Source organism: Cordyceps javanica, chromosome 3, assembly GCF_051103115.1.
Source record: "Cordyceps javanica chromosome 3, complete sequence".
In the NCBI taxonomy this organism is placed as follows: Eukaryota; Fungi; Ascomycota; class Sordariomycetes; order Hypocreales; family Cordycipitaceae; genus Cordyceps; species Cordyceps javanica.
Window position 1 is genome coordinate 2,173,753 of NC_139297.1, and position 26,019 is coordinate 2,199,771.

Below are 26,019 nucleotides of genomic sequence, written 5' to 3' on the forward strand. Positions count from 1 at the left end.
CGATGAGCGTAAAGGGAGTCGGAGATGCGGGTGAGTAGGTTGATCGGAGTCGTAACACCGCAGTCGCCGACATACATGAACTGGTAACGGAAGACGCCCCCCCCCCCCCCCAAAAAAAAAGCGCAGCGTTTTCGGTACCTAGCAGCTTAGATCCTTACCTACCCAACAAAGGTATGTATAGTTAGTGGGTGGCTGTCGGTATGGAGGTACTAATAGCAACCATCATCTGCAGAAATCCAGGGCCGGAAGTGGATCGTTCTTTGGGAGCAACAAGGCAGATCGGGAGTCGCGGCGGGCGGCGGCTGCTGGTTCGCCCTGGCGGCGGGGAGGGACCCTCGCGATCATGTGGGCATATATGCAAGTCGTTAGCGTATCAGTCGACTTGCTCGGGTTCGGATTGTTGAGACGGTTTGCGCAAACCGGCGAGGGCAGTGACGCTACGGCGGAATGACCAAAAACAAAAGAAGCAAGCTTAGCGAACGTCGTCACCGTTTTTTTCTTTCTCTTTGACCATAGAATATTCTTCGAAACGAGGTGAGGAGAGTTGTTGAGAGGAGACGAGTTGTCACGCGGGCGATGACTCGGAGAGCGGGCCAGGGCCAAGGGTCTTGAGACGGTGTCCTTTGTGGCCAGGGCGCGTCCGTGTGAGCGGGTGATGGCAATGGGGCGGTAAGGCGGGATCAGAACGGAGGCGGACATGTTGACTGGTAGAATTGGGACTTTTCTCGTCGGCGAGATGATGCCAGCAAGTGTGATTGGCCTTGAGTCGGATGCTGCAGTAAACCCGAGTTATGGCATATCACGACATGTTGCGACGACTGCTACGATGAGCAGATAATTCAATCTGACGTCAATTGACGAATTGATTGGACAATGCTTAATTTGGAAAAAGTACTAGGATGTTTCTTCGAAGGAAAAGAAAAGAAGAAGAATAGAAAGAAAATGTTTGCTGGAGATGGCGACATCGGCCGTACCAACTCACGTCAGACTTGCTTGACAAAAAGGAGCGGAAGGGGGTGCGTGTATGGTTGCCACGAGGAGGAAGCAACTTAGTCTAGCGGGGCATGTCTGTCTGTTGGGGGGCGGAAGAGGGGGCAAAGGGGGAGGCGTGGGCAGAGATGAAAAGGAAACAGAGAGCGTCGCAGAACGCGAGTGAAAGACGATGAATTGATGAGCCTTGGCCCAAGTACGGCAATGACGGAGACACTCTTGCTTATTGCAAGATGGATAGATGTGTATATCGAAGTGGTTGGAGAGAATTGGTGCAAGAGAAGACGAAGATGAAGAAGAAAAAGAAGTAGAAGAACAAAGCTCCGGCGTCGGTCATGTTCTGGCGGCGTTTGCAACTGGAACTTGTCGTGCTCCACTGTGCGCGTACGATGGCACGGTGTAGGTCAGACGAAGCATGCACTGTGAGGTGGCGGGTGAGGCGACAGAGAGGGGAGGGGGGGGGAGTCTTTTGGTTGTGGCGGGGGGAAGGGGGCAAGAGTGAGTGAGGGACGTGTTGTTGGGGATGGCAGCAAAGATTATAGAATACTTGTTCGTCTGGGTACCTTTTCTTTCTTTTCCTTTCTTTTCCTTTTCAACACATTGTCCTGTATTGGATAAGATTGGCAGTGCAATATAGTTGAATAAAGAGCGCCACCTTTTCATGAAAGAAGTTGCACCTGCTCCATACTCTCCAGCAAGTTACGCGACCAAGCCATAGTAACTAGACAGGTTGTTTGTGCGACGAGACACACTGTGCAACACTGGTAGTACAGGAAAAAGGCGCCCCACCTTTTGTCTTTGACCCTGTTAGCGGTGCCCACCCCCGCAAAATGAGCTGCGTAGCGCCGGAAACAGCTTGAGGGGAGGTTTCTTAGTCAGTCGTATCTGGGCTGGTTTGGTCGGTCACATTTTGCTGGTATTTGTTTCAATTGCGAATGGAAAGCAAGAAGGCAAAGGAGGAGGAAAAAAAAAGCAGTGGCAATGAGAAGGGAAAAGGAGGGGAACAGAAAAGCACATTTTTGCATTATTGGTGCAACTGCTTGCATAAAAACAAATGTGCGCTCGCAGTCATAAGAAGATGCAAACGCGTCATTCCCAAAAAGGGCCCCAGGTTCGCAACACCCCTCCCTCCCCTCTTTTTTTTCCATGGTTAGTTATCCGTTTGGGTGGGCGGCAAAACCAGGTGCTTGTTGCGTCAGGTCACGCGATGCAACTTGGGTGAGCCGTGCCATCGTCACCACAGAGACAGGTACCTACGTGCTTTTATTTCATTTCATCTCAATTCAATTCATTTTATTTTATTTCAGGTCATTTCATTTCATTTTGATCCGTTTTCGGACCCCACGGCCATGCTGTAGCCAGGCCAAAGGTACGGATTACATGGCAGGTAACTTGGGCTGCTGGGAAATACTGACTTAATTCCTGCCCCAAGTATCTCGATAACTCGCATCGCCTCATTCCATCACCATCTCTTGCTAGTCCTCTACTCCTCCTCTTCCTTATCCACCCCTTCCTTCACACCCCTCTCCCCTCCCAGCCCAGCCTCAACCACCCCCGCTTCGTGCGCCCATCCCCCATCGAAGCTACTGGCAAAGGCTCGCGTGACGGCTGCGGTGCCTCTCTTCAGCCTGCAGAACCACACCCACCCAGTCAACCAGTCAGTCAGTGACGGGCAAAGCCATCATCTCCTCTTTCTCGGCGCGCTTTCGCTCGCCATCTTGAGGCCCTTGTTCGCACACCTCTTCTGCCACACCACTCCTACTGATACTCCTACTCCCACTCCCTCTCCCACTCCCACTCACTCTCTGGACCACCACCTCTGCCGCTCTCTTATAATTCGTCCTCCTCTCCATCCGTAACCCCTCTTCCCTCTCATCTTCATCCATCAAATCTTTCAACCTCGTTTCCTTCATCAACAATCCATCTCATCCCAATTCGTTTTGCCATCAACACTTTCATCTGCGCCTTGTACATTGACTCTCCTGCCATAACTTGACCCTTTTCGGCATTCCTCTCCTGCACACGTCCTCGACCTCCGCAGCTCCCAATCGCTGTCCCGTCTTGTTGAGCTACCCATCTCTCCATTGACTACTTAGTTCCTGGTCATCGCAACAGCTCTCTTCATCTCCTTGACGCATTTCTTCCATCTCTACACAGCCAATTCATCACATTTGGCTGTTCAACCATACTTGATCAATTACATCTACACGCTATTATACATCCCTCTTACACCCACTCATTCATCCGCCATCAGTAAGTCGGCCTCGACCATCAACAATTCTCTCTCTCCCATCTGGAACATTCTAGAACAAGGCTAACACCTCCTCAGTGACTCGCTCCCACAAGGCCAACGACCGTGACCACAAGGGCATCGCAGAAGGCACTGCTCTTCCCGTCGAGCACCTGCCCCGTTACTTTGCCAAGAGTGGCTATGCTGACGTCGATCCCAAAAAGATCAAAAAGGACGGCGCTGGCAAAGGTAACTGGTATGTGACTTCCCCCTCTCTATTTACGTCATCAGTCCTGCCTGCATACAAAACCTGCATGCAAGACGCTCAATGAAAATGCATTGGCAAGATTCTCACTAACACACGTTCGCAGGGGCACCTTCCATGAAGAGATTGCTGACGAGGACTTTACCTTTACCAATGCCCGTCGTCGCTCCAACAGCAGCACCGTATCTCACCACGCCAAGGACTTTAGGACCAAGTTTGAGGTGATTGATCCTGAGCCTGTCTTTGAAGAGTCTGTCCATGGTCCCCTCATCGAAGAGGACGAAAATGGCGACGACCTCTCCAAGACGGACTCTTCCGAGAGCGGTCATTCGGCCTAGATGACCGTGTCCATCCATGACCTCTCTCGCTTGCTGTAGCTATTAGGTCTTGCCCGATCCCCGGATGGCTATTGAATTGCGCCCCATTAGGCTGGTTCACCAGGGCGCCAGGAATGTATTACTGTATTATCACTTTTATAACGAATGAGGCCTCCGGTCATGAAATTGAGTATTAATTACAACCATGGTTTCTGATTGTAACGCCTTTCGTAATATGTCATCCTTTAAATTACATGGCTTGCGTGCGTCAAACATTACACAATTTCATTCTCGGCGCCCAAGGCTTTCAAAAAATGACTCACGGCCTTTGATCACGCTGATGCCCAGCGCTCAAGGCTTCTAAGAAAACGCCTGGTATTTGATCATGATGGTAATCATTCGAAACAAGTGCAAACTCGTAACACTACCAGCGCAGAAAACACAGAAACTGTTCTTATTTTTATTGCCCCCAATCATGAACCGGGAATAAAAAAGATGAAAGAAGAAAGTGACAGATATATCAACTCAGGCTGTACAACACTGTAGTGTTACCAACCAAAGAAAAACCGTCTCTTGTACACCATGTCAAGATTATCTATCCGCAACGCACGACCTCATCGTCATGATGGCCCGCGGCATTGTGCAACTGAACGCGTCTTTGAGTATGTCTTGGTCCTCCTTCTCTTCCTTCCCCTGCATATGGTTGCCTGCGGTAATGGTTTTATCCTGGCCGTTCGATTCGTATACCTAGAGATGGCCTTCTTCTGCCACAAAGCGCTCTATCTCGTCTGTCTTATAAGAAGAGGAGACGATTCCCTCCTTCCGCCTCCGCCTCTCTCTCTGCTTCGTTTTCCTTTGCATCCCTTTGGGACGCATGCTTTCCACCCTGGCCGACTGTGAGAAGCACTCGCGAGCGTGACCAAAAAGTGAAGCAAAAGAAGCTCCGACAATCATGTCTACATCCAGCACCACGGCGACCAGAGGTTACCACCGGCGGAGCCTGACCAGGTACGCAGTCTCCGACGCAGTCTCCGAGACCGTCACCCGTACTCAATATGTTCACTGTACTGAATATGTTCACGGAATCATTTCCTGTTCCATGGAGCTGGGCCCGGGGCTCCGCCCGAGCAGCGAGCACCGGCGGCAGCGCCGCAGCCTGCCTGGCAACGTGCAGAGTCCCGAGGCGCAGTCACAGGCCCAGTGCAGCACCGGCAACGACTGGCAGGGCGATGAAGAGGCATGGATGAGCCACGCGCCCCTTACTCTTCGTCCCGAGTCAGTGCCTCAAGACCGCCGCGCAGCACCCACTCCCGACAAACACGAGCCCGTCCCCGTGTCGCAATTGCTGGAACGCAATATAATCAGCGGTTACCTCGTGAAAGACACCCGGGGCAAGTTTTACCGCGCCGGGGCTGGGCCTTCCGAACGGCACTTATTCTCGATGAATAGGCGCCTCCCGAGCTTGTCCGCGGACGAGGTGTTCGTGGCCGCCAACGCCGCCGTCCGCCCCGCCACGATCCAGGGCCCCGCCACGATCCAGGGCTCCGCGACGCCCTCGGACAGCAGCAGCGGCAAGGGGCAGCACAGGTGCATGGTGCTGCGGGACGTGAGCGCCGCCGGCCTGGCCCTCCCGGACGCCGCCGCCCTGGTGCCGACCCTCGACGCGGTGATGGAGGCCGCCTTCGTGCGCCGGAAGCTTCCGCCCAATATCCGCCTCAAGCTGCGCATCCCGTGCCTCACCGGCTACATCTTCCATCACTGCGCGCCGTGGGTGCTTGTCGGCGTCGTCACGAAGCTAGTGGAAGCGCCGCGGTCCTGGGCCGCGCTGCGGCAGCAGCAGGAGCCCCCGAGGCGGGAACGCCAGGGAGTGTGGGCTGTCGAGGTCGCCGAAACGCTCGACGGACTGCACGTCGCTGGCATAGTGTGGGCGGGCGCACTCGGCGCGCCCAAGGGTGAGAGGGGAAAGCGGCTCGTGGAAAGCGTCGACATCGATCGCTACAAGCGGGCGTGGCTGACGCGCGGCTTCGGGGCGTGGAACAACTGGGAAAAGGCCCTGAAAAGCGACTCAAAAGCGGTGAAAGAGATGCGCGCGATGGCGGAGGAGTAGAAGGTCTCAGGGTAAGGCAGGATAGGTGGTACTAATGTGTGGTGCGTAACGCGCGCGCCGCGGCGGAGGTGCTTGGCTGGTTATTGGCCGGGATGTATGGGCAAAGGAGGGGAGCGAAGCGAAAGGCTTGTTAATGGCAGAGATGTCGTGGGTGGGGATTTGCTTGGAGGGGTCGAGGTTTCCCGGCTACAAGACTGGAAGGGCTTGGAGTGGTGATATGACACAGTGAAAGGATGAGGCGGGTAGAATGCAGCCAAGTGCAGAGGATTTCAGGCTGTGGTGCGTCTTTGTGAGTCAGAATGACGGGCGGCACATGTCAATCTCAGACTTTCGGATTTGACGCGTCGATATCTTTTAACTGTCCTATCATGCCCTGAATGAGATTGTCCGAGGCCACGGCCTGGTGATTGTCTAGAAGTCAGTTCGCGGATCTCCCCACTGGCAGTCGGTGACAATTGGCATTTATCCGTGAAATACCATCATGAGCCAGCAGACAGGTGTCAATATGATGACTAGAAGAATGAATGTGCTGTTTTACCCAATAACGTTGTTTGATGTCAGGAATATTGGCCGCGTGAGCCACGTTGCACGGGCGGCTTGGCTTAATTTATCTTCCCCATAGCTATTCTTGCTCCTGTTCATCAGCATCATCAAATATTTTACAGGTCTCGTTTGCACCAAGCTCAGCAATGTAGAGATGCACCGCCGTCCTCTAGCCATGACCCATCACGATGCATTGTTACCGATGACGGACTATCATCCTTGATAGCGTTTCTTTTTCTTTTTGTATATTTTCATCATCATCGTGAAAGGCCTGTTTGATTTTCAAAATAGTAGTTAAAGGATTCAATCCCTTTAGTCTCTAGGGAGAAAAACGAAATACAAAAGATGGTTGAAAATGAGTGAACGTTCGAAACAGTTACCTTCCCAAATCCAAGCCAAAAGATCGCTCCTACTTCAAACTCAAACTAATTATTAGAGAAAGATGGTTTGACAATATTTGAGTGACTGCAGAATCTCTGATGCATCCCCGACTCAAACAAGAGATTGCTTTTCTTCGGTTTGCGAGCTACTTCTTTGAATAGGTGATGTTGATTCGACTTCGACACCATGTCGTGATATCATAACATCATCAGCATCTAAGAACTGCTCAATCTTTCTATACTCCTCTTGTATTGAAATCCAAATCACCTTTCTCTGGTATCCTAAGCCCTATGATGCCGTAGCAGCGGTGTCTGGTGTTTAGGGAGATCTTGTGGTCGGGGAAGTGCCCAAAGTCGATGCCGAGCTTGAGGGGTTGGCAGTCGCAGCGGCCCGCGCGGAGCTTGCAAATGACGAGCCACTCAACGCAGCTGTTGCTTGCGTCAATGATGGGATGTCCTCACCACTCTCGGGATGCATAGGCGGACGATCTGCCATGCTCTCCCTGAGCTTCCTACGGGAGCACAGCTTGGCGCGGAGCCTCGAGGCGCTCGAGAACACTGCGGTGTGCGTAGTGAGACTGTAGTTCTGCTGCTGCTGCTGCTCTTCACAGCACTCCACGCCGCATAGGTGCGCAGGCTGGGGCTGTGTGGCCGCTGGGGGGATCGCGGCGTCGCGGCTGTTGTCACCGGCCTCGACGGGTCGGTCAAAGGCGCTCATCAGGACCAGGGAGTGGATATTTTGCTTGTCAATGTCGACATACTCGCCGCCTAATGGCTTGGAGGTGTAGCATCCCATTTTGATGAGGTTGGTGGCCAATTATATTGCTTGGAAAGATATGAGTCTGTTGGTCGCGTTTGTAGCGACAAGCTATTGACGACCTGAACTGGATCAGGGTGGTTGACTGAGTAACTTCCTAGGAACTGTCCGCAAAGTAGCCGAAATATCATGTAGAAGATGTTTATTGACATTTGGGATGAAGGGAAAAGCTCCCTTTTCGCACACTTCTGGGGGTAGGGTCTTTAAAGCCGCTATGCGAACCTTCGATTGGCACGACTTGAGTAGCCTTGCGTGGCGGCTTTGGCTTTTCCAAAGTTTTGATTGTGCCTTTCCATTTTTTATTCAAGAAAAAAAGCTTCAAAAAACTCTAATATAAAATCTACATTGTCAGTAGTACGGTCAAGCCCTAGGGCATGACCGGTGGACTTGACAAACGAAGAAAGCGACTGTACCCAAGGTTTGCAGTCATTTTTAGAGTTGCTCACGCGCAACACGCACTTGCGATACAAGTCACCGACAAAGTTCGCAGGCTTGGCGTATCTAAGCTCGAAGAGTGGCACTCTCCTACGACTTGCGCCTCGCAGTTGCCCCGACACCAAGCCAAGGCGGGCGCCGGCCCGTGATGCTAAAAGCCGAGGCCAGCAGGAAATTCCAAGACAGCTCATAGTTAGACAGTGTCTAGTCAGCTGCAAAAAGCTTAATTTTACTTGCCTTGTCAAGGTGAGAATTGAAAAGAATGCCCTCTGTCGTGGCCGGTATTACATGGCTAGCCTGTCAGGCCAACTGCTTCTCGGTCCTGGCGCGACGATTCCTAAGTAGGCAAAAAATTTGAAATCCATGACAGACCGCTCATCTTTCTTTTCATTTATTACGCGCGCTTACTGTGCTAGAAATAAATTTGTCAGCTTGTAGCTCGGGTCTTCCACCTGCCCTGGCAACTAGGCATTTGAACGACATGGGCTTGAGTGGTTTGAAAATCAATTTGAGAGCCCAGCGAGCACAAAAAGCGGCTAGTTTCATAGAATTTCAGCTTTATTAACTAAGCTAAACATGTGGAAAGCTATGCGCAACCTAGCCATCAATAGCATCATATCTCGTGCCATTCTTCGAACACTTGCGGATGCCGAGAATCGGTTTCTTGCTGCTCCATTGGTCCAATCAGGTCGCGAAGCTGCAAAACAGATGCCACATCGTACGCAAACGAATCATCTTCAGTCTCGGTGAAGCCATCTATCAGCCATGGCCGGCCATGCTCATCCACGACGATCGCGTCGGCGAGCGCCGAGCCTGCCTTCTCAATATCGACTCCGACACTACCCCCCCAGCCGATGCCGTTGACTACTAGCCACTCAACGGTGTTGCAAATCTTGACCTTGCATTCATTCTTTTGCTCCGGCCTGAGTCCAGATGAGTCCAACGGGACGAGCCCCTTCAGATGCTCGAGCGCGAACCCTACCGGATACTTGCCCAGCTTGCCCGGGAGCTCGCAGTAGAGGAACGCCTTGATGTCAGGCACACAGACGGCCCGGGATGCTTGCTCGGAAGCTAGCCCGTGGCGGGCTCGCATAATCAGCTCCAGCTGCTGGATGCGAAAGGCCATGGCGCGCAGGCGGCCCTCGCTCGCGGCACTCTTGCCGATCTCTCGCATGCACACAAAAGTGTAGGCGCCGTCCGGGTCTTCCATTTCCAGGCCCACGTAGACGTGGCCGCTGATCCGGTCGTTGCCGCAGCGCTCCGGAACTACCACGAGATCCGCGGCAAGAAGTCCAGGCACGCCGAACTGTATCGGGGACACGTCTTCTGCCAAGAGTGTGTCCTCGATAAATCCAGGATCATCCATGACGCACGGCTGGCCAGGTGCCTCTTCGGCCAGAACAAAGTGCCGTCGACTCGAGCAAAGAAATCTGTTTAGCAAATGTGCCTGAGAGCTCTGAGAGAACGGTCGGGTCAACGGCATGAGATGCTGCATGAGGTCTACCAAACGGAGCGAAGCCACGCTTGCCTTTGCTAGACTCTCGTACGGCCTAATATACCCCCACGGTGCCTTGAGTTGCATGGCGAGCGTATGTAAGATGCTGCGAGAGGTAGCGTACGCTAGCGACCGATCGGGCTGGGCTTGAGCCGGAAAGGAGATCTGCGCCGGCTGTCCGAAAAAGTCGAAAAATATCACCGCTCTTGTGTCGTTGCATTGCGCGAAGTAGACACGTACAGGCATGTATAAGCCGACCGTGATGTCGTCGTAGCTTGCGTTCATTGTGCTTGTATTGGTGAGCGTCGTTAACCAGCGATGAGAGGATCTATGGCTATCGCCGTCCATTTCGGGAGCTATTTATAAGAAAAGGGCATTATACAAGGGGAAGTGATTCAACGAATCTTCACTGTGACTTTGTGTTGGCACTGGCGGGTTACTTTTGCGGTGCAACTCATGACAATGAAAATTCTCATCAGACGATACTCTGAGTCTGCATTGTCTTGTTGGTCTTTGTGGTTTCAGACATTGTGCGTTGAACGCCGCCGTTAGAGATGTCATGATGCTACGTAGTGAATGGCTGTAAAAGGAGGAAGCGCGCACTGTAGACAACTACCATCTAGTATTCATGGTATCAGACTGTGCCGCCTCGGAATGGCACCTGAAAGGCAGAAAGGGGCAGCTATGTGGTGAAGGACCTGTCATACCAACTCTATGGTCAGAAGGGTGCTCGTCGCTTTGGGCAAGGGTGCGCGGGCTTAAGGGCTTGTACGACGCATTACCGTGGAATCCAAAGCTTGGTCAAGAATTACATGTCGTACTGTTACAAATTCTATAGTACAAGCTAAATTCAGGTTACTGTTATTGTGTCGGTGCGGTAAGATCATGTTCCTGTTGTGCACAGCCAATGCTACGCATCGGAGGGTTGCTGTGTTACCTAGCCGAGTGCTATTCGATTCATCTACTTTTATCCCGCGGTGAATCAGTTCAAAGACAGTACTTAGCATAAAGAACATCAGTTTCCGAAAGCGTTTGCATTCGTCAGTGGAAGTTGTTTCAGTTCAACCTTTTCGCCTGCGATGGCTGAACGATTGCTCATCTGCCGAGCCGAAACAGTCGGGAACCATGTTGAGATCATATTCGAGCTGAATCGGAGGGCCTTCCGACTGTCTGTGGCTCCAATACGAAAGAATTCATTTTTGCTCCCTGATTTTGCTCGGACCTGCAACATGCTGGTGCAGCTCGTCCTCGAGGCAATTGCTGGGAACTGGTATTTCTCGAGAGGGCGGGGTGAGCTTCACAGCATTCTCTTGAGCATCCCAAAATATGAGCTCCTCTCGTTTTGCCGTGGGATTCCGACAATACCACAATTCTGTTACATGCAGCTATATTTCACGCACGACCCCCGACCCTGTGAGCTGCAGGAGGATCAAGACGGCAGGCCATTCTTGCGACTGACCCGACATGTTTCCGACGCCAACATGGACAGCCAAGACCAGCAGCTCGCCAGGATGTATACAGTCGCCGAGATGCGCAATTTCTCTGCCAGTGAGATCTCTGTTACCCCGACAACAGACATTTCTGCTTCGCGCATCTGCGGTGAGGTGCGCCGAATGGAGACTGAGGTCTATCATTGCATCGCAGTCAGATATACCGGCGACAGAGGCGTCAAGAGGTGGGCTTGCCCTGAGCGCCGACAGCTCATCATTCGTCAGAGATTGCAAGCTGCCTGCAAAGCGAGCCCTGCAGAAGGCCACGTACGGGTACCTGACCTCTTGGCGTATGTTTACGACGATGATCCGGAGTGCGATGTGGCATTCCGAAAGAGCCGCATCATGGCGGATTGTACGAGAAGGTAGATGGTGTCCCGCTACCCATGTTTCTGGCAACCTCCTGTCAAGGAGAGCCGGATTTGCGGATCCTCGCAGCTCAGATCGCGGGCATGATAGGTAGCTTACATAAAAGAGGCTTCGTCTGGGGAGGTGAGTCCGAAGCGAAGTCTCTTGTTGACTGTGTCATGATTGACATGCTTGGGTATCCCTGGCTTGTGGACGGTTTTGGCGCAATGTACCACGAAGACATTGTTCAGAGTGACAATAAAGCACTCGTATCGCTACTCAACCGAATGAAACAACATTTTCCGGAGCCGGAAGAGGTATATGACGCTCTTTACAAGGTTGATCGGCCGGATCATGGAAGATGAAATCGTGTTGACGACAACTTTGGGGTGAAGAGGCAGGCCATGTCAAATTAGGTACCCAGCTTAGAGATGGAGTCAAATAGAAAGGATATAGCACAGCAACGTACTTTTTCCGTCGCGGAGAACAAGGTTGAACGAGGGTGCTAATGTGTCGATACCCCGTGACCAGCAATAACACATCATTGCCTACCCTGTTATCATTATCGAGTCGAGCTACGTAGACTTTTCATGCAATGGGATTCGCACTCATTTAACGATTCAAGCACACATTTCTCTGTCAATTCCATGCACTACTAATTGTATAATAGTCAATGCTTTATAATACAGCACTGAACCCATGATCAAGCGATGAAGAATGTCCCAATTCTAGTTCTCCGCAAACAATATCGCCCCGTTTCATCAATGGTACAGTACTTTTCCTCCCGATATGCGTCCCACAAGCTTGAGACTACGAACACAACTCGCAGAGTCTCCGGGTCAATAGCCGAACGTCTGTATCCCCTGTTATACCAGTAAAAGTGTTACATGTGCGCAGCCAATTTTGGCTGCCGGCACGTGAGAATGTATGAGTATTTAAGAAAGCTACCACTACTACTAGATTGAGAGAATCAACCATCTACTTGCTACTTCTGACCATATACTGTCCAAAGTGTAGCGCTCGTAGGCTCGCGATCCTGTCGACTATTGACATAGAGAACAGAGGCTCGTCAGTATTGACGTGCTGCCAGTCACTTCCAACCTCCTGCTGGCCAATCCTGGCGACCTTCTTATATATACATGATATTATTATATATTTCTTTTTTTTCTATCTCTTTCTATAGTTATATTTATATTTGTTTCTATTTATTTCTATTTATTGTTTTATACTACTTAGGATGAGCCATTATTATATTTATCTTCAATTATTATAAAGAAATAGACTACAAAGAAACAACTCTTTGTCCTGGAAGACTGCTTGCCCCGTGAACTTCTATCGGAATTAGCCGACGCAGGCCAATGACAATGCAGCACCACGCGCCGATTTCCCTACCCGTGCCCCCCCTGGGCCCTGGCATGTTGGAAGCTTGTTACTAACCACAATCACCTTCTACTTTGGCTTCAAAAGTAAGGGTGGGCATAGATGCTAGCACAAAATGACTGGTCGCGAGGCTTCTACCGGGTAGCCTCCCATCCTCCGTCCAGTATTATTTTACTCTATACGCAGCTAACATCTCGCTGGCAACGGCGTCTCGACTTGCCTGGGTGCTGGGAAAGTAGCGAGCGATATCGATCAGCGACCGAGATGACGCTCAATGCGACTGCTAAAACAGGCGTCTCATCCGGCCTGCACTACTGCACAGTTCCTCTTTGGTGGTGAGTAGTTCAGGCTACATACCTGGCCGCGCTGAGCGGTACTCTATTGGGACAATGACTGGCACTGTTCGTTCTTATTAGCTACTACACTCGTCGTCCACTTAACTCGTGCTCAAAACATAAGGTAGCATTGGAGGCTTTGGTAAAATGCTCAGGCAGGGGACCAACATTTGGTAAATATCGATATTGTAAGATCTTACAGCTTTGTTTATGTCAGCTCGATTCATACTTCCATGCTGCACCAGGCAGCCAGGTATATTAACTCACTTTGGAGAGCAGGAACTCAACCGATATTCCGTGCACGGGGTTTCGTGGCCAAGGCCATCTTGAGAGATGTAATGTGGCCCTCACCGTCCTTATTATCTCCTACTTGGTAGGTTCATGCCAACCGGCGTCTCTTGGCTCTTTGTCCGTGTTCATCGTCTCGCGGACGGCGACGCCCACGACGAGAGTGACTGTCTCCGAACTTCCCGCCGCGTCAACCACCTCGTTCACAGCTCGGTGTTGGCTAGCTTCCGAGAGTCCCGCCGCACTCGACCGCGCTCTGCGAGAAGAGCGGCGCGGGCCGCGCTCAGAGGCATCTGTTCGAGAGGCCGAGGTCGAGGTCGAGGTCGAGGTCGCTCGCGAGTCAAATCGGGGGCCAGGTGCACTGGGCATTTCGACTTTGCGAGACTGACGGCTGGATTTGCCACTGATATCTTCAGCTTCAAAATCAGCCGCTCCGTCAGCTGTCGCTTAGCCTGCCACGTTTTGGACGGCCGTAGGAGCCTGGAGGGGCGATTTTCTGCGAAGTGCCTCGACTCGGCGGCTCTCGGCCTGCGCTTCTTCCACGGCTGCTTCCGCAATGTCTCGCTGTTCAGGCGGGAGCGTGAAGCAATGTTGATCTGCTTCACAGTCTCCGAGCTTATCTCGCCAACCGTTCAGCAAGTCAGGCCAGCTAAAAACTTTCAACGAGTCGAAAAACTTGCGTGCCAGTGGCGGAAGCCAGTGGCGGAGCTCCTCCAGATCCCGACGATATTCTAAAGCGGACTGTTGGATCGTAGAAGATGAAAATCCCTCCTCTTTCCAGCGTGCGAGTACCTGACTCAATGCTTGCTGGCCAATATCGCTAGGCTTCCATGTTACTGGCTTGATGCCTGCCGGGAGTCGGGCTCGAGTGGCGGCGAGGCATGGAAGCAACACGGGCTTTTGTACCAGCACAATGGATTCGAACTCCCATCCCAGCTCCATAGACATTAGGCAAGCAGGAATACCCTCCGGGCTACCGCAGTTCCACCTCTCGTCGTCCCCTGGGCCTGTATCTGGCCATGTATTGGCCCAGATGCCTTGCTTTTGCCATTGCTTAATGACCCAGTCTCGAGCGGGGATATTTGGTGTTTCCAGGTTTGTGTAAAACCTCTTGTTCATATATGTCCTTCTCCATTTTTCGACTTGTCGGATTTCTCGTAGTCTGACGTGGTAATCGAACCGCCTTCGGGGTGTTTCGTGCGGTCCTTCGCTGGCAGGTGCATCTCGTTCGCTGCAACTCTCAGACAGAGGATCAACGCTTCGGTATACTGGAGGCAGATCAGAGCTTTCACCTGAAAGAAAGGTCCATAAGTTTTGAACCATGGCGATGTGACTTGGTCAAGTTGTTCATAGAAGAGCAACAATTGAGGCTCTTCCTCTGCGACGTACCAGTACGGTGAACACCTATGCGCACACTGCGTCACACTGTATTAGCCCTTTGACCGGCAGCGGTGGGCCTGTTTGACCAACTGCATCACAGAGCTCGCTGGTGTCACTGTCCTCGGCGGCTAGCAGAACAAACGACGAGAGGCCGCACCGAAACTTATTAGGTAAAGCAGGCCTCTTTGACTCTAGACGCAGCCACATCCAATCGATGGCCCAGCGCCGGCCTGTTGCGCCAGTGCCATGAGCCGTGCCTCCGTGCTTTCGGCCGCGCAGAGGAAACCCCCGTTTATCACCGACAGCCGTAAACGACGCGGCGAGAAGAAGGCCGTTTACGAAGAAGAAGATGCTATCTTGAGGCATCCCGCGACACGCGTCGCCCCAGAACATGACGCGGCCACCAAGCAGCCGGCCGCGCCAGCAGCAAATCTCGTCGGCCGGAGACGCGCTGACGTTGAAAAGCGCAAGGCGCGCCGAGGAAACCAGGTTGGCATTTTGGTACATGCGATCGATGGTCGCTAGACCCTAGCAGTGGCCTGCTGGAGTTCTGCGGTAGCTCTCTGGACCGATGCAGTAACCTGCTGGACCATTTCTGCAACCCGCTTGAACCTTTGCAACAACCCAAGGGCTGTAGAAACTGTTATTGCTTTTGTGCTACACTTTTGCGGAGAATATACGGTCTGCAGAATCAGCCTCGCGACCCAGCAAACAACGGGCAAGTCGCCGTAACGTCGGCAACGGTATTCATTACACAGCAGAAGATGATTTAAATGCAATTGTTGCCACTAGAAATGACTGGACTTTACTCGAATCCTCCTTGTATTTGTCAAATGTAATTGCCTATTGTGTGGCGTAGCCTACTTCGCACACTTGTCAGCAGAAAAGACTTCTCGAGCCTGGTTTGCAGCATCATCGAACAGCTATATACACTTGACAGTGCTTGCGGCCTTGGACGTATGAATCGCTTGGAGGCGAATATTTCTACGGTATGTGCTCAGAAGCCACGGCGCCTGCAACTATCCAGTGATTGTTAGCCAGTCGGATACCTTCCAATAAACAGCGGATGATACTGAATGCCTTCTGATGAAGATGATTGGACGTGACGAGTATCCAGAACTGTATGGAAACAAAAATAAACGGCCTGGTTCGATAGGGATGGCTGATTTCATGAGGGTACTTGGATCGTCGAAAAAAAAAGTTCGAAAGCCGTAGATTGTCTAACGACAGTGAAGCCACACAGATTGTTGCCGTCGCCATGCGTACGCTGATCATGTCCACGCCACTTTGGTAGCCGCTTGTTATTCTCTCGGTCAACTCTCGTCACCAGCGTCCGATGATAGGAAAGACGCCGGAAGCTACGTTTTGCAGGCTGTCGTACGTCTGGCGTCGGTGACAATCTGCGTGCTGTTTTTACCAGGATGCCGCATCTGGATAGCTGGGGACGGTCGACAGCGCGCCATGTGAAATCACATAGTCGACTTTGCTTGATCTATATATATTCTCTCGAATATGTTCCAAATGAGTCTCAATAGCAGGCTTGCAACGAGATATGGCGAATTCGCGCGATTTATCTTTGTTTTCTTCTTTTGTATGTGTGTGTGTGTGTGTGTGTGTTCGCGCCAGTTGAAACTATGGCTCGCTACACGGTGCCTAAGGGTTCATAGTTAACAATGAGAGGTGACTCAGAGATGACAACAATGCATTCAAATAAACTTTCGTCTACTGAAAGGTTAAATCATCAAAAAGAGAGCAAAGACCGAAATCAGAGTGGTATATCGCTGATGTGGCAGAGTCTGGCCAAGCGGCTCGATGAGTAGCGCACTTTCAGTCGCGGACCAAACCTCGACGACCATAAACTAAGACTATATACATGCTTACAATAGTAGAATTAAGCTTCATCTAACCCTCTGTCGAAACTTTATCAACACTTTTCAGGCCAAGCCTACACCGAGACCGGCGGGTCAAAATCGCATACATGCAAGTACACATTCTCGCCGCGGGGCCCTGCCGCTTGACAAGTCAGAGTCGGGTAGTTGGTATCAAGTTGTTGGAATAGCCGGTTGAAATTCCACAAGAAAACCAAGTACTCTCCATGTACACGTCGCGCTGGATGCTGAAGTTATGGGACCATCGTGTACTTTTGCTTGCCAGTAGTCAAGTGGTGATTCATTCGGTGGCGTCGTGCCATACAAAGGCTAATTTTCAAGCGAAGACCATTGAATAGATTGAATGAGCCCTAATAACACTTTTTTTAAAAGATTGAAAAAGAAAATTCAATGTACATGGCTTTGTCATAGAGTCCTGCATGAAAAAATTTAGTTTGAGAAATTCTTTCTCAAGCTTGCAACTCAACAACTGCACACTTCCCATCCTTCTCCTCTCTTCACCTGCACTCTATTTCAACCCTGCCTTGACCACAGCCCGATCCTGTGCTATGGCTGATTCTGAGCCTACAGATGGCCAAGGCCTCACTGGCCGAAAGTCAGCCTATCGCCTAACATCCAAGTCCCTTCTCGAGCCAATCATTGAATGCTCAAGCGTCAGTTCAGTACACACCGAAGACGATGTCGTGAATAACACACAGGAGACGCCTCAAACTTCGGTGTCTTTTGGCTCCGATGTAACTCTTGCTCAGGGTTCTCCGCTTCTTTGCCTGGGCATGGCACGCACCGGCACGGCATCTCTTGGTGCAGCGCTCAACATGCTAGGTATTGACCGTGTCCATCACGGCATGACGACGGTGAGGGAAGACTGGCAATGGGAAATCCTCGAGCGGGCTGCCGACGCCACATTCTCCAATCTCCCGTCATATACCGGCAAGCCATTCACGCGAGCCGACTGGGACGAACTCTTGTGCCACTATGATGCCGCGACTGACATTGCTTCCTTCTACGCCAACTCGTTGATCGCCGCCTACCCGGACGCAAAGGTCATCCTGGTCGAGCGCGACATTGACCGCTGGCATCAAAGCATCCGCGTGCTCTTTGAGCCCTGGACACACTGGACCATCCGACAGTTCGCATTCATCTGCGGCCCGATGGCTCGCACCAAGTCTGCCATTACTAACTACAAGCTTGCGATGGGATGGACGGGCTCGGCCAAGCCCAAAGATCTCCTGAAGAACTCGCGCGCCGCGTACGTCAAGCACTACGAGGACATCCGTGCCTCCGTGCCTCCGCAGCAGCTGCTCGAGTACAAGCTCACCGACGGCTGGGAGCCGCTCGCGGCGTTTCTGGGCAAGTCTGCGCCCGGGCCGGACGTCAAGTTTCCGCACATCAACGATGCTGCCGAGTTTGAGCGGGACAAACGGCTACACGTGAAGTATTTTTTGAAGCGAATGGCACGGGACTTTTGTTCACCGCGGGTCTGGATCAAGGGACGGAAAAAGTGTGCCGCTCCGAAACCTAACGTTTGAGATACCCATTTGGCTTGAGACGGCATAGAAATGGGCGTTATCTGGTTATTGGCTTTTTTTGGTAGCATCGATAGTGAGACAGGTTTAGTAGAGAATGACAAACGTTCTCATCATTCACGAGTCCGATGTCTGGTGTATCTCATGAAATGCAAGAAGATGTGAAATGTCATTGTACTACAAGTACAATAACCGTCAGCTACTCCGAATCTGCCACGAAATAATTTACTGCCAGCGGCTCCGCGAGTCCCATCCTCTTCTCAAACGCTGCCTGGTCCCAACGGATACGGGCCGTGAGTCCAGGCTCCGCCGGCAACGACAGCGCCTTCGAAACCTCGTCAGGGCCGGCAACGGACGCGGGTTGCTCCCAGAGCATAAAGACATATCGATGAGGTGCCGATGGCGGTGGCGGGCCCGGGCCAACATAAGGCACGACGGGCCGGGCACCACTTTCGAGTTTCGTGAAGCCGCCACCGCCTTCCGAGCCGCCATTCTCGGCGGCTACCAAATCTGTCTGGATCCAGTGCGCGATGGGGCCGAGGAAAGAAAACGACGGAAAGGGAGCGTCCAGATCGAGACAGATGGCAATGTACTTGCCACCGTCGTGGTGGGACTTTACCAGCGAGCTCGAGAGGGACAGAGTCGGCGCATCTTTGGCGGCGAATTTGGACAGCTTGATTCCGAAGCTGGAAACGGCCGCATCTTCGGAGAAGACTACCCGCAGCTGTGGCGTCTTGTCGGATGAGGCGTCTAGCTTCTCCACGGCTGTGAGGACGCTGGGGCAGGCTCTCATTGTGATTTCTTTGTGTTGATTAGCGGACACAGCCAGGGTGAGATTGCAGAGAAAAGGGAGTATAGACTTACATGTATAGAGTAATAAATATTATTGAGCGAGTCTGTATCGGAGTGTGTTCAATAATTCCGCAAAAGTCTGACCTTTGGGGGTTCGTAGCGTTTTGTACTTTAATAAATTGCTTCTTGTTCAGTACAAGCTGATCCCCCCCACTTGGTGAATGCTGGTGCACATTCAAGAATTTGTCTGAGCTGCTTCATCAGAAGTGTGATTTTGACCCAAGAACCATCAAATTAGGCTATCCTATGTCCGCACTCTATCTCCGTACCACATCTTGTAATTAGTCCTAATTGTTGAGCATTAATTTCCTCGTCATTTACATGGCGAGCACTGAGCCGTACCAGTCATCGGCGCCGTGTCGGCAAACTAGGAGCCAAGGCTAAACCAAGCTGAGCCGTGAAGAGCCAGTTCGGTGTGGCAACCCCGGAAATAGACTGGGGACACTGGTCATGTAGGCCGATATTTTGTCTCTTTTATTACCCGGATGAAGTCGATTTAGTGGGCATAATTACGGCCAAAAAGGCTCCGGGCCCGCGCTAATCCGCGGATAACTAACCTCCATCAAGGACGAGATGAGAGGTTGCGTTCCTATATCTGCATCAAGTATATAATCAGCGGCCCGGCTCGCCTCGTCTCCAGGCTGGCATCGAGTCAACACGCAAACCGGTCGCTTCTACTTTGGAGAATGGATATCAAGACTTCAGAAATCCCTTCAAAGGCTGCGTCAGTGCCGTCCCAGGACCAAAGCAAGGAGGATCAAATACAGCCTACTCCTCTGCCGTCAGCATCATCGAATGTCGGCAGCCATGTCTGTCAATATGACAATGACATTCGAGAAAATGGCCCGCCAATTGCCCAGGAGCCGGTGCAAGCTGCGGCACATTCAATCTTCTCCAAGCGAACCAAGGTGTTCATCATCGTCATGACGGTCTTTGCGACCTTTTTTTCGCCATTTTCATCCTTCTTATACCTGCCAGCCATCACGCCCATTGCAGAGGCATACCATCGATCTGTTGGCGATATCAATCTGACAGTTACCCTCTATCAGGTCATGCAGGCCCTGTCGCCTCTCTTCTTTGGCGATTTGAGTGACCAGATCGGTCGTCGCCCGGTCTACGCGGCTACCTTTACCATCTACTTGGCAGCCAATATCGCTCTTGCGCTGCAAAACTCATACGGCGCTCTCCTCTTCCTGAGAGCTTTGCAAAGCACTGGCAGTAGCGCGACAGTGGCGATTGGTAACGCTGTCATTGCGGACCTAACCACACCAGCAGAGCGAGGCGGTTACATCACCGTCGTACAGGCCACCATCATGTTTGCGCCAGCATTGGCTCCAGTACTCGGTGGTATTTTGACCCAGTATCTGGGTTGGCGATCTACATTTTGGTTTCTAGTCATCGCCGCTGGCGTTTTCATCATCATATATGTACCACTAGTGCCTGAGGTAAGCTGCCTACGCGCTGATGACTCCGCGAGGGTTGCCGCAGAAGTCATCGACTAACAGATGAGCGCAGACTGCAAGAAACGTCGTCGGAAATGGGTCTGTCCCACCGCCCGCTATGAACAAATCTATCATTTCCAGCATGTACTGGCGACGTAAGAGACGCGACCTGGAGGCAAACCCGGGCGAGGAACCGATTCCTGAGCCCAAGCAGCTGCCGCGGAAGGTTCCCATTCCCAATATTTGGGGAGCAATCCGAATAGCCTTTGAAAAAGATGTCGGCTTGCTTCTTCTATTCAACTCGCTGCTTGTCATGAGCAACTACGCCATGCTGGTCCCGCTCCAAGATGTCGTCCGTCGGCGCTATCACTTCAACGACCTCCAGGTCGGCCTTTGCTACATTCCATATGCCATTGGCAACATCATCGGTGCGTTGCTCATGGGCAAGGTCCTCAACTGGAACTATGCCCGCGTGGCGCGGTCTTTGGGCATGACTCCAGATCGCAAGCGCAACGATGAGCTGCGCAAGTTTCCCATCGAGCGCGCGCGCACCGACCCCGTCTGGCCGTGGGTTGTGCTCGCCATTGCCATGACGGCTTGCTGGGGCTGGGTCGTGGACTCTGGTGCGAATCTTGCCGCGCCGCTGGTGGTGCTCTTCTTCCAGGGCGTCGGCGTGGCAGGGCCCATGTCTGCTCTCTCCACCGTTTTGGTGGATTTATACCCATCCAATGCTGGCAGGGTCTCGTCGACGTTCAACTTGACCAGGGCTGCCATCAGCGCGGTTGCTTCCGCCGTCATTCAGTTGATCATTGACTCGTGGGGCTACGGCTATACGTATTTATTCCTGGCGCTGCTTTTACTAGTAGCGAGTCCGTCAATTGCCTGCGTTAGAATTTGGGGTCCGAAATGGCGGGAAGAAAGGTACGTTCGAATAGAAAAGCAGCAGGCAAAGGAGCAGGAGGCCAGGCACAGAGCATCTCGGGAGGCAAGGTAGAGGCCATCATCAGCTACTCATGGTGAATGAGAGAGTGGTTTTGCATTGCGATCTTTGCGCATTTATACAAGCATATATACAAATAGACAATTTATACCCCTTTTTCATCTTGAAATGCTCCGTCCTATTCGTTCTTTCTTTGCATGGGTACCTTCTTCAAGCCAACACCCAAAACTATCAACCCTCTTATAATGATCAACGGCCAGGTCGACCAGAACACCATGTGGTCATCCTTTGTCCAGTTTGACACGTCCATCCAAATGTTCCATCCGCCAACCGCCTGCGCGATTGCATGACAGTAGGCCAAGTCGTTGATGAGGATACCGGCGCACAAGTATCGCCAGAGGCGAACGTCATCGAAAAGACGCATCACAACGGCTTCAATAAAGGCAAAATATATCCAGCTTCCTCCCACAGTTGTGTACATGAATGTCTCGGACTCTGTAAAGGGGAAGGCGCCGCGTGTCATGATGGTCAAATAGTCTCCTGGCTTGCGAAGGCACATCCACGCGCCATTGAGTGCGGCCAGCGGTTCGAGAACCGTCAGGACGAAGCGAAAGATGAAGGGCACGGCTGCCGTAGCTGGTGTGATGGTTGTACCGGCCATTATGAGATAATTGAGATGGCGTGGCAACGCGTGATGTCTGTCTTGCCCCTGCCAGGTGAGAATTTTGAAGAGTGGGAATCGAGGTGCTAGTTGATCGGCAGCGCAGAAGCTCACGCTAATCTCGTCAGCAGTCTGTGACAATCACCACGATATGCAAAGTGTGTGTGCAATACTACCGCTACCACTACATCTGGGAAGACTTTTCTTCAAATGAAATTCTGCAGTCAACTAAATCAGGCTTGATTCCATCGATGCCGCTGGACACAAATGATGTCACGCAACACATCTCCGAGTAGATCACAGAAGATGAAAAGCCAAAAGTTGGGAAATAATTTTATCAAGAGTCGCTTTTACGGTGTATGAGCCTGTGCTTTCCAACTGCCGCATTCTCTGGTTCAATTCTCATCCTAATCCTCTCCATCCCCATCCACTTCCTCATTGTCGTCGAGCATCTCCAACTCCTCAATCTCCCTCTGCCGCGCCTCGTCCTCTTTGGCATCCTCTGCTGCTTCCACCTCCACTCTGGCCCGAAGTTCTTTGATGGCGGCTAGGTCTTCCTCTGCCGCCTCCTCGAGCTCCTGTTCCAGTTGCGCCCGCAGGGCCCTCTCCAGCTCCTCGGCCCTCGCGTCATGCTCTGCGAGGCATTTTTCGCGGAGGGTCTCGAGCTCGTCTTCCGTCATTCCAGACTCCTCCAGGCTCGGCATGGAGATCTCGCCCTCGCCCTCGCCCTCCGTCGTCCCGGGTAGTAGGAACCTGGCTTTGGCCGCGGCCTCAAACGCAAACTCGTCCGGCCGGAGAGATTCCGCCACGAGGCCCGCCGCCGCCGCCACCGCATCGTCTTCGTAGTCGTCGTCGATGGCGTACACCTCGCTCGTGTCAAAGGTCCACCACCCCATCGTTATGGTTTCCAGCGCGCCGTAGCAAAGTTTGTCGACGCGGTCTGGCCCCCAGTAGTCGCGCACAACTTCGGCAATGGAGTCGAGACCAGTGGTGGCCTTGACGATGCGGGCCAGCACCTCTTTGGGCGGGCGACCACATACTTTGTCAAACTGTATGTCGTCCAAGGAATCTGGGTAGGCAATCATTTTGCCGTAGAGGTCGAGGCGGCTGAGAAACAGCCAACGTTCCGCCTTGGTCAGCTCGTCATTGTGCTTGCCAGCCTTTTCGCAGAGACGCCGCGAGATTACAGGACGGGAGGGTCCAAAGTATTTCTGTGAAAGCGTGTTTTCAGCCCCAGACATATTGACGATTTGTTTAACTAGCGCTGTTGTGGGAGGAAGCTTGCGTCCAGCGTTGTGAGGGGCGGTGGAGGCCAATCGACAGTCACATAATGGCACTACGAAAATTCCTGCAAGCAGCGGAAAAAAGTGCTCGAAAGTAGAAAACAAGTAAGATGCCACATGATAGTGTCATTTTAGATCTAAACCGTCACAAGCCTCGTGATTTTTTACCGTCAAAGTAACATGATAAAATCTTGACTGATTACCCAAGTTGAGTTCAGCACCTTCAATGAAGAAGCAGTTGGATCAAAAATCCGAGTGTTGAGTCGATATATAGTCTACTTATCCATGATGTTTTTTCCTTTGGGCCTTCCCATCTGTCCATAAGCAATCAAGTATCGCCTATGTCAGCAACAGACTTACTTGCTCAACCGTCATATTCTCCCAGGCCTCAAGCCATATCCTCCCAAGAGCCTTTCGGTATACCTTGCCGTCTCCTGCTCGGCCTATCCACAGCACATTTACAAAACGATACCAAGCCTTTCCATCGTGTTTAATTTCGTCCCGTTCTTTCGCTTCCGTGGTCAGGGAATGGTCCTGTGCGGCCTCGACCGTGATCTTTGCTTCCGAAATGGCGATGACCTCCTGCTCCTCCTCGTATTCAGGCAGCCTGCTGCCCGGTTGTAGATTCAAGCGTACTCGCCCAATCCAAGACCCGTCTCCCGCACTCGCAATTTCCATCTCCGGCACCAACGCCTCTTCTAGCAGCTTTTTGTTCGAGACGTCGCGCTCCTCAGCAGTTCCCCGGAACTGAAAACGCACGCGCGCCAGGCTGCCTTCGAAGAGCAGATGGGGGTGGTAGGTGCTCGTGTTGCTGGTAGGGAGGTAATCTGGTGCTGGAATAGGGTAACTGAACCTTGGGATGGGCTTTACGTGGCTGAAGGCTGTGGATTGATAGTATAGTTGCCCAGGTTCATCCACGTGCTTCGTCCAGTTGTCGGGTGTCGGGGTGTCTGGTTTTTCAAAATGCTTCCGGACTATATGATACGAATTCTTCACGTCCTCCCAGCTGGCTGTGGCTTTGTTCTGTTTTTTCCACTTTACGAGCGGAGACACCAGCAAGTTTGGCCGCGGATACAAATAGTCAGGCTGCCAAAAGTTTTGCAGATGCATTCCGTGATGAGATATCCACGACCAGCTCGGAAACTCGTGTTTTTCCCCAGCCCAGTCCAAGCCGGAGCGCGGCTTGGCTCCTCTCCTCCTGTGCTGCCACAGGAGCCCGATGTCGAATAGAAACTCAGGGACACCAAATAGGAACTCCCCGTGGAGAGTCTGCCTCATGGAAGCCACAATACCTTCAAACGCGTTGAGAGTGTCTCCAGGCATTGTCAGGCGACGGGCCGCGTAAGCTGAGGCAAGACTGGAGTACATGGATAGATCAGGCCATGCCGGAATGTATAGCTTGTCGATTTTATCGGCCAAGACGGGCTGGCCCTCTGTCTCGGAGCGTACCTCCAGATCTTCCGACCAATGTGCGCCGGAACATGCCCACGAGGCAACGAAACCCAAGCAAAGAAGCCGCTTGGACAATACAGTTTCTTGAAGCGTCCATGCCCGTTTGGTCCAGGTGGTCCTGGCATGGATCATGGGTGGAAGCCCATTGGCCCCTTGTGATGCTTTTATCAACGTCTGGCAGGGCAAGTTGATAAACGGCGATGATTTGGTAGCCAATCTGCCCTGCGAGATTCGCGGTATGCCTGAATTGGCGCCTTCCGATGTCAATGCAACAAGTGTCAAGTATGCATTGGCATACACCGAACTCATCGCTTTAATCTGCTCCATCTTGGACTCTACATCATCCTGGACAATGCACATGCTGTCGACCCAGAGGTATCGGATTCCGATGCTAGCGCAAAGCCGCAGCGCATCGTGTATCGTGGCCGGTAATTCCAGGTAGCCGCCCTTCAGAAAGGCCCCCGGTATCCGAAGGAAAGTGATGTTTGCCTGTTTCGCCGTTGGCAACACGCCATCCCCCCAAACATAGCTCAGCGCCGCGTAGCGAACGGGCTCGTTTGGCGTGACGATGCACAGGTCTTCAACGTCGATCAGGTTGAGCTTCGCCGTGGGCAGCTTAAAGTCTTTATACTTTACCGAACAGGTCGATTCGTGATGCTTGTCACATCGCTCAATCCAGCGCCGAACCAAGCTGACATTGTAACCGTCCAGATCGTACGGTCTCCCACGACCTGTGGTGGACTTTGCGAAGACGGGATTTGTCGACATCAAAAGCTCCAATCTTAGGCGAATGAGCTCGGCCCGCCGCCGGGCCGCGTTGTCGCTGTTTGCACCGAGGTTGCCCCAGGCAATGGTGAGTAGGGGCTGCTTGAGGCGGAAGTGGGCGCTCGTGCCGTAGACCTTGCCGTGTTGCTCCTGTATGTCCGGGTGGCTGTGGCATCCCATGATGGAGGCACAGCTTTTGCAACCGTCTGCCGAGCGAGCTTCAAGGTCGGCCGAGGTGCCCAAGTAGAAGTCGACCTGTCCCTGATACTGGTGGGTCGTCTCTTGAGCAACGGCAACTTCCCAGAGTAGGAACGAAGCGCTCAGCACAATACATTTTTCGCACGCTTCTAGTCGATTCATATCCAGCACACGGTCTCGCAGCAGATTAGTTAGTGAGGGGGAGTAAACG

The 26,019-nt window shown here is 52.2% G+C and overlaps 13 protein-coding genes across 13 annotated transcripts; 5 read left to right on the forward strand and 8 right to left on the reverse strand.

The window, feature by feature from the left end:
* Nucleotides 1-1,379: 1,379 nt before the first annotated feature.
* V2A60_004868 (ATPase-stabilizing factor family protein) lies at nucleotides 1,380-3,823 on the forward strand (the record flags this gene model as incomplete). Its single annotated transcript, XM_083256182.1, has 3 exons — nucleotides 1,380-1,389; nucleotides 3,320-3,476; nucleotides 3,592-3,823. The coding sequence occupies 3 exons, from the start codon at nucleotides 1,380-1,382 to the stop codon at nucleotides 3,821-3,823; spliced, it is 399 nt and encodes a 132-aa protein (XP_083112308.1).
* Nucleotides 3,824-4,754: 931 nt separating this feature from the next.
* On the forward strand, nucleotides 4,755-5,909 carry V2A60_004869 (uncharacterized protein; the record flags this gene model as incomplete). Its single annotated transcript, XM_083256183.1, has 1 exon — nucleotides 4,755-5,909. One exon carries the CDS (start codon nucleotides 4,755-4,757, stop codon nucleotides 5,907-5,909), a length of 1,155 nt encoding a protein of 384 aa, XP_083112309.1.
* A 1,242-nt stretch (nucleotides 5,910-7,151) lies between these two features.
* V2A60_004870 (uncharacterized protein) lies at nucleotides 7,152-7,628 on the reverse strand (the record flags this gene model as incomplete). Its single annotated transcript, XM_083256184.1, has 1 exon — nucleotides 7,152-7,628. One exon carries the CDS (start codon nucleotides 7,626-7,628, stop codon nucleotides 7,152-7,154), a length of 477 nt encoding a protein of 158 aa, XP_083112310.1.
* Nucleotides 7,629-8,697: 1,069 nt separating this feature from the next.
* Nucleotides 8,698-9,927, reverse strand: V2A60_004871 (uncharacterized protein; the record flags this gene model as incomplete). Its single annotated transcript, XM_083256185.1, has 1 exon — nucleotides 8,698-9,927. The coding sequence occupies one exon, from the start codon at nucleotides 9,925-9,927 to the stop codon at nucleotides 8,698-8,700; it is 1,230 nt and encodes a 409-aa protein (XP_083112311.1).
* Nucleotides 9,928-11,060: 1,133 nt separating this feature from the next.
* On the forward strand, nucleotides 11,061-11,782 carry V2A60_004872 (uncharacterized protein; the record flags this gene model as incomplete). Its single annotated transcript, XM_083256186.1, has 2 exons — nucleotides 11,061-11,424; nucleotides 11,547-11,782. 2 exons carry the CDS (start codon nucleotides 11,061-11,063, stop codon nucleotides 11,780-11,782), a joined length of 600 nt encoding a protein of 199 aa, XP_083112312.1.
* Nucleotides 11,783-13,498: 1,716 nt separating this feature from the next.
* On the reverse strand, nucleotides 13,499-13,789 carry V2A60_004873 (uncharacterized protein; the record flags this gene model as incomplete). Its single annotated transcript, XM_083256187.1, has 1 exon — nucleotides 13,499-13,789. The coding sequence occupies one exon, from the start codon at nucleotides 13,787-13,789 to the stop codon at nucleotides 13,499-13,501; it is 291 nt and encodes a 96-aa protein (XP_083112313.1).
* Nucleotides 13,790-13,867: 78 nt separating this feature from the next.
* On the reverse strand, nucleotides 13,868-15,307 carry V2A60_004874 (uncharacterized protein; the record flags this gene model as incomplete). Its single annotated transcript, XM_083256188.1, has 3 exons — nucleotides 13,868-14,688; nucleotides 14,810-14,824; nucleotides 14,899-15,307. 3 exons carry the CDS (start codon nucleotides 15,305-15,307, stop codon nucleotides 13,868-13,870), a joined length of 1,245 nt encoding a protein of 414 aa, XP_083112314.1.
* A 1,930-nt stretch (nucleotides 15,308-17,237) lies between these two features.
* Nucleotides 17,238-18,218, forward strand: V2A60_004875 (P-loop containing nucleoside triphosphate hydrolase protein; the record flags this gene model as incomplete). The annotated part of the gene is made up of 1 exon (XM_083256189.1): nucleotides 17,238-18,218. One exon carries the CDS (start codon nucleotides 17,238-17,240, stop codon nucleotides 18,216-18,218), a length of 981 nt encoding a protein of 326 aa, XP_083112315.1.
* A 196-nt stretch (nucleotides 18,219-18,414) lies between these two features.
* On the reverse strand, nucleotides 18,415-19,008 carry V2A60_004876 (uncharacterized protein; the record flags this gene model as incomplete). Its single annotated transcript, XM_083256190.1, has 1 exon — nucleotides 18,415-19,008. The coding sequence occupies one exon, from the start codon at nucleotides 19,006-19,008 to the stop codon at nucleotides 18,415-18,417; it is 594 nt and encodes a 197-aa protein (XP_083112316.1).
* Nucleotides 19,009-19,753: 745 nt separating this feature from the next.
* On the forward strand, nucleotides 19,754-21,503 carry V2A60_004877 (uncharacterized protein; the record flags this gene model as incomplete). The annotated part of the gene is made up of 2 exons (XM_083256191.1): nucleotides 19,754-20,512; nucleotides 20,583-21,503. The coding sequence occupies 2 exons, from the start codon at nucleotides 19,754-19,756 to the stop codon at nucleotides 21,501-21,503; spliced, it is 1,680 nt and encodes a 559-aa protein (XP_083112317.1).
* Nucleotides 21,504-21,627: 124 nt separating this feature from the next.
* Nucleotides 21,628-22,110, reverse strand: V2A60_004878 (uncharacterized protein; the record flags this gene model as incomplete). Its single annotated transcript, XM_083256192.1, has 1 exon — nucleotides 21,628-22,110. The coding sequence occupies one exon, from the start codon at nucleotides 22,108-22,110 to the stop codon at nucleotides 21,628-21,630; it is 483 nt and encodes a 160-aa protein (XP_083112318.1).
* Nucleotides 22,111-22,517: 407 nt separating this feature from the next.
* Nucleotides 22,518-23,351, reverse strand: V2A60_004879 (uncharacterized protein; the record flags this gene model as incomplete). The annotated part of the gene is made up of 1 exon (XM_083256193.1): nucleotides 22,518-23,351. The coding sequence occupies one exon, from the start codon at nucleotides 23,349-23,351 to the stop codon at nucleotides 22,518-22,520; it is 834 nt and encodes a 277-aa protein (XP_083112319.1).
* A 381-nt stretch (nucleotides 23,352-23,732) lies between these two features.
* On the reverse strand, nucleotides 23,733-25,790 carry V2A60_004880 (HET domain-containing protein; the record flags this gene model as incomplete). Its single annotated transcript, XM_083256194.1, has 1 exon — nucleotides 23,733-25,790. The coding sequence occupies one exon, from the start codon at nucleotides 25,788-25,790 to the stop codon at nucleotides 23,733-23,735; it is 2,058 nt and encodes a 685-aa protein (XP_083112320.1).
* Nucleotides 25,791-26,019: the final 229 nt, after the last annotated feature.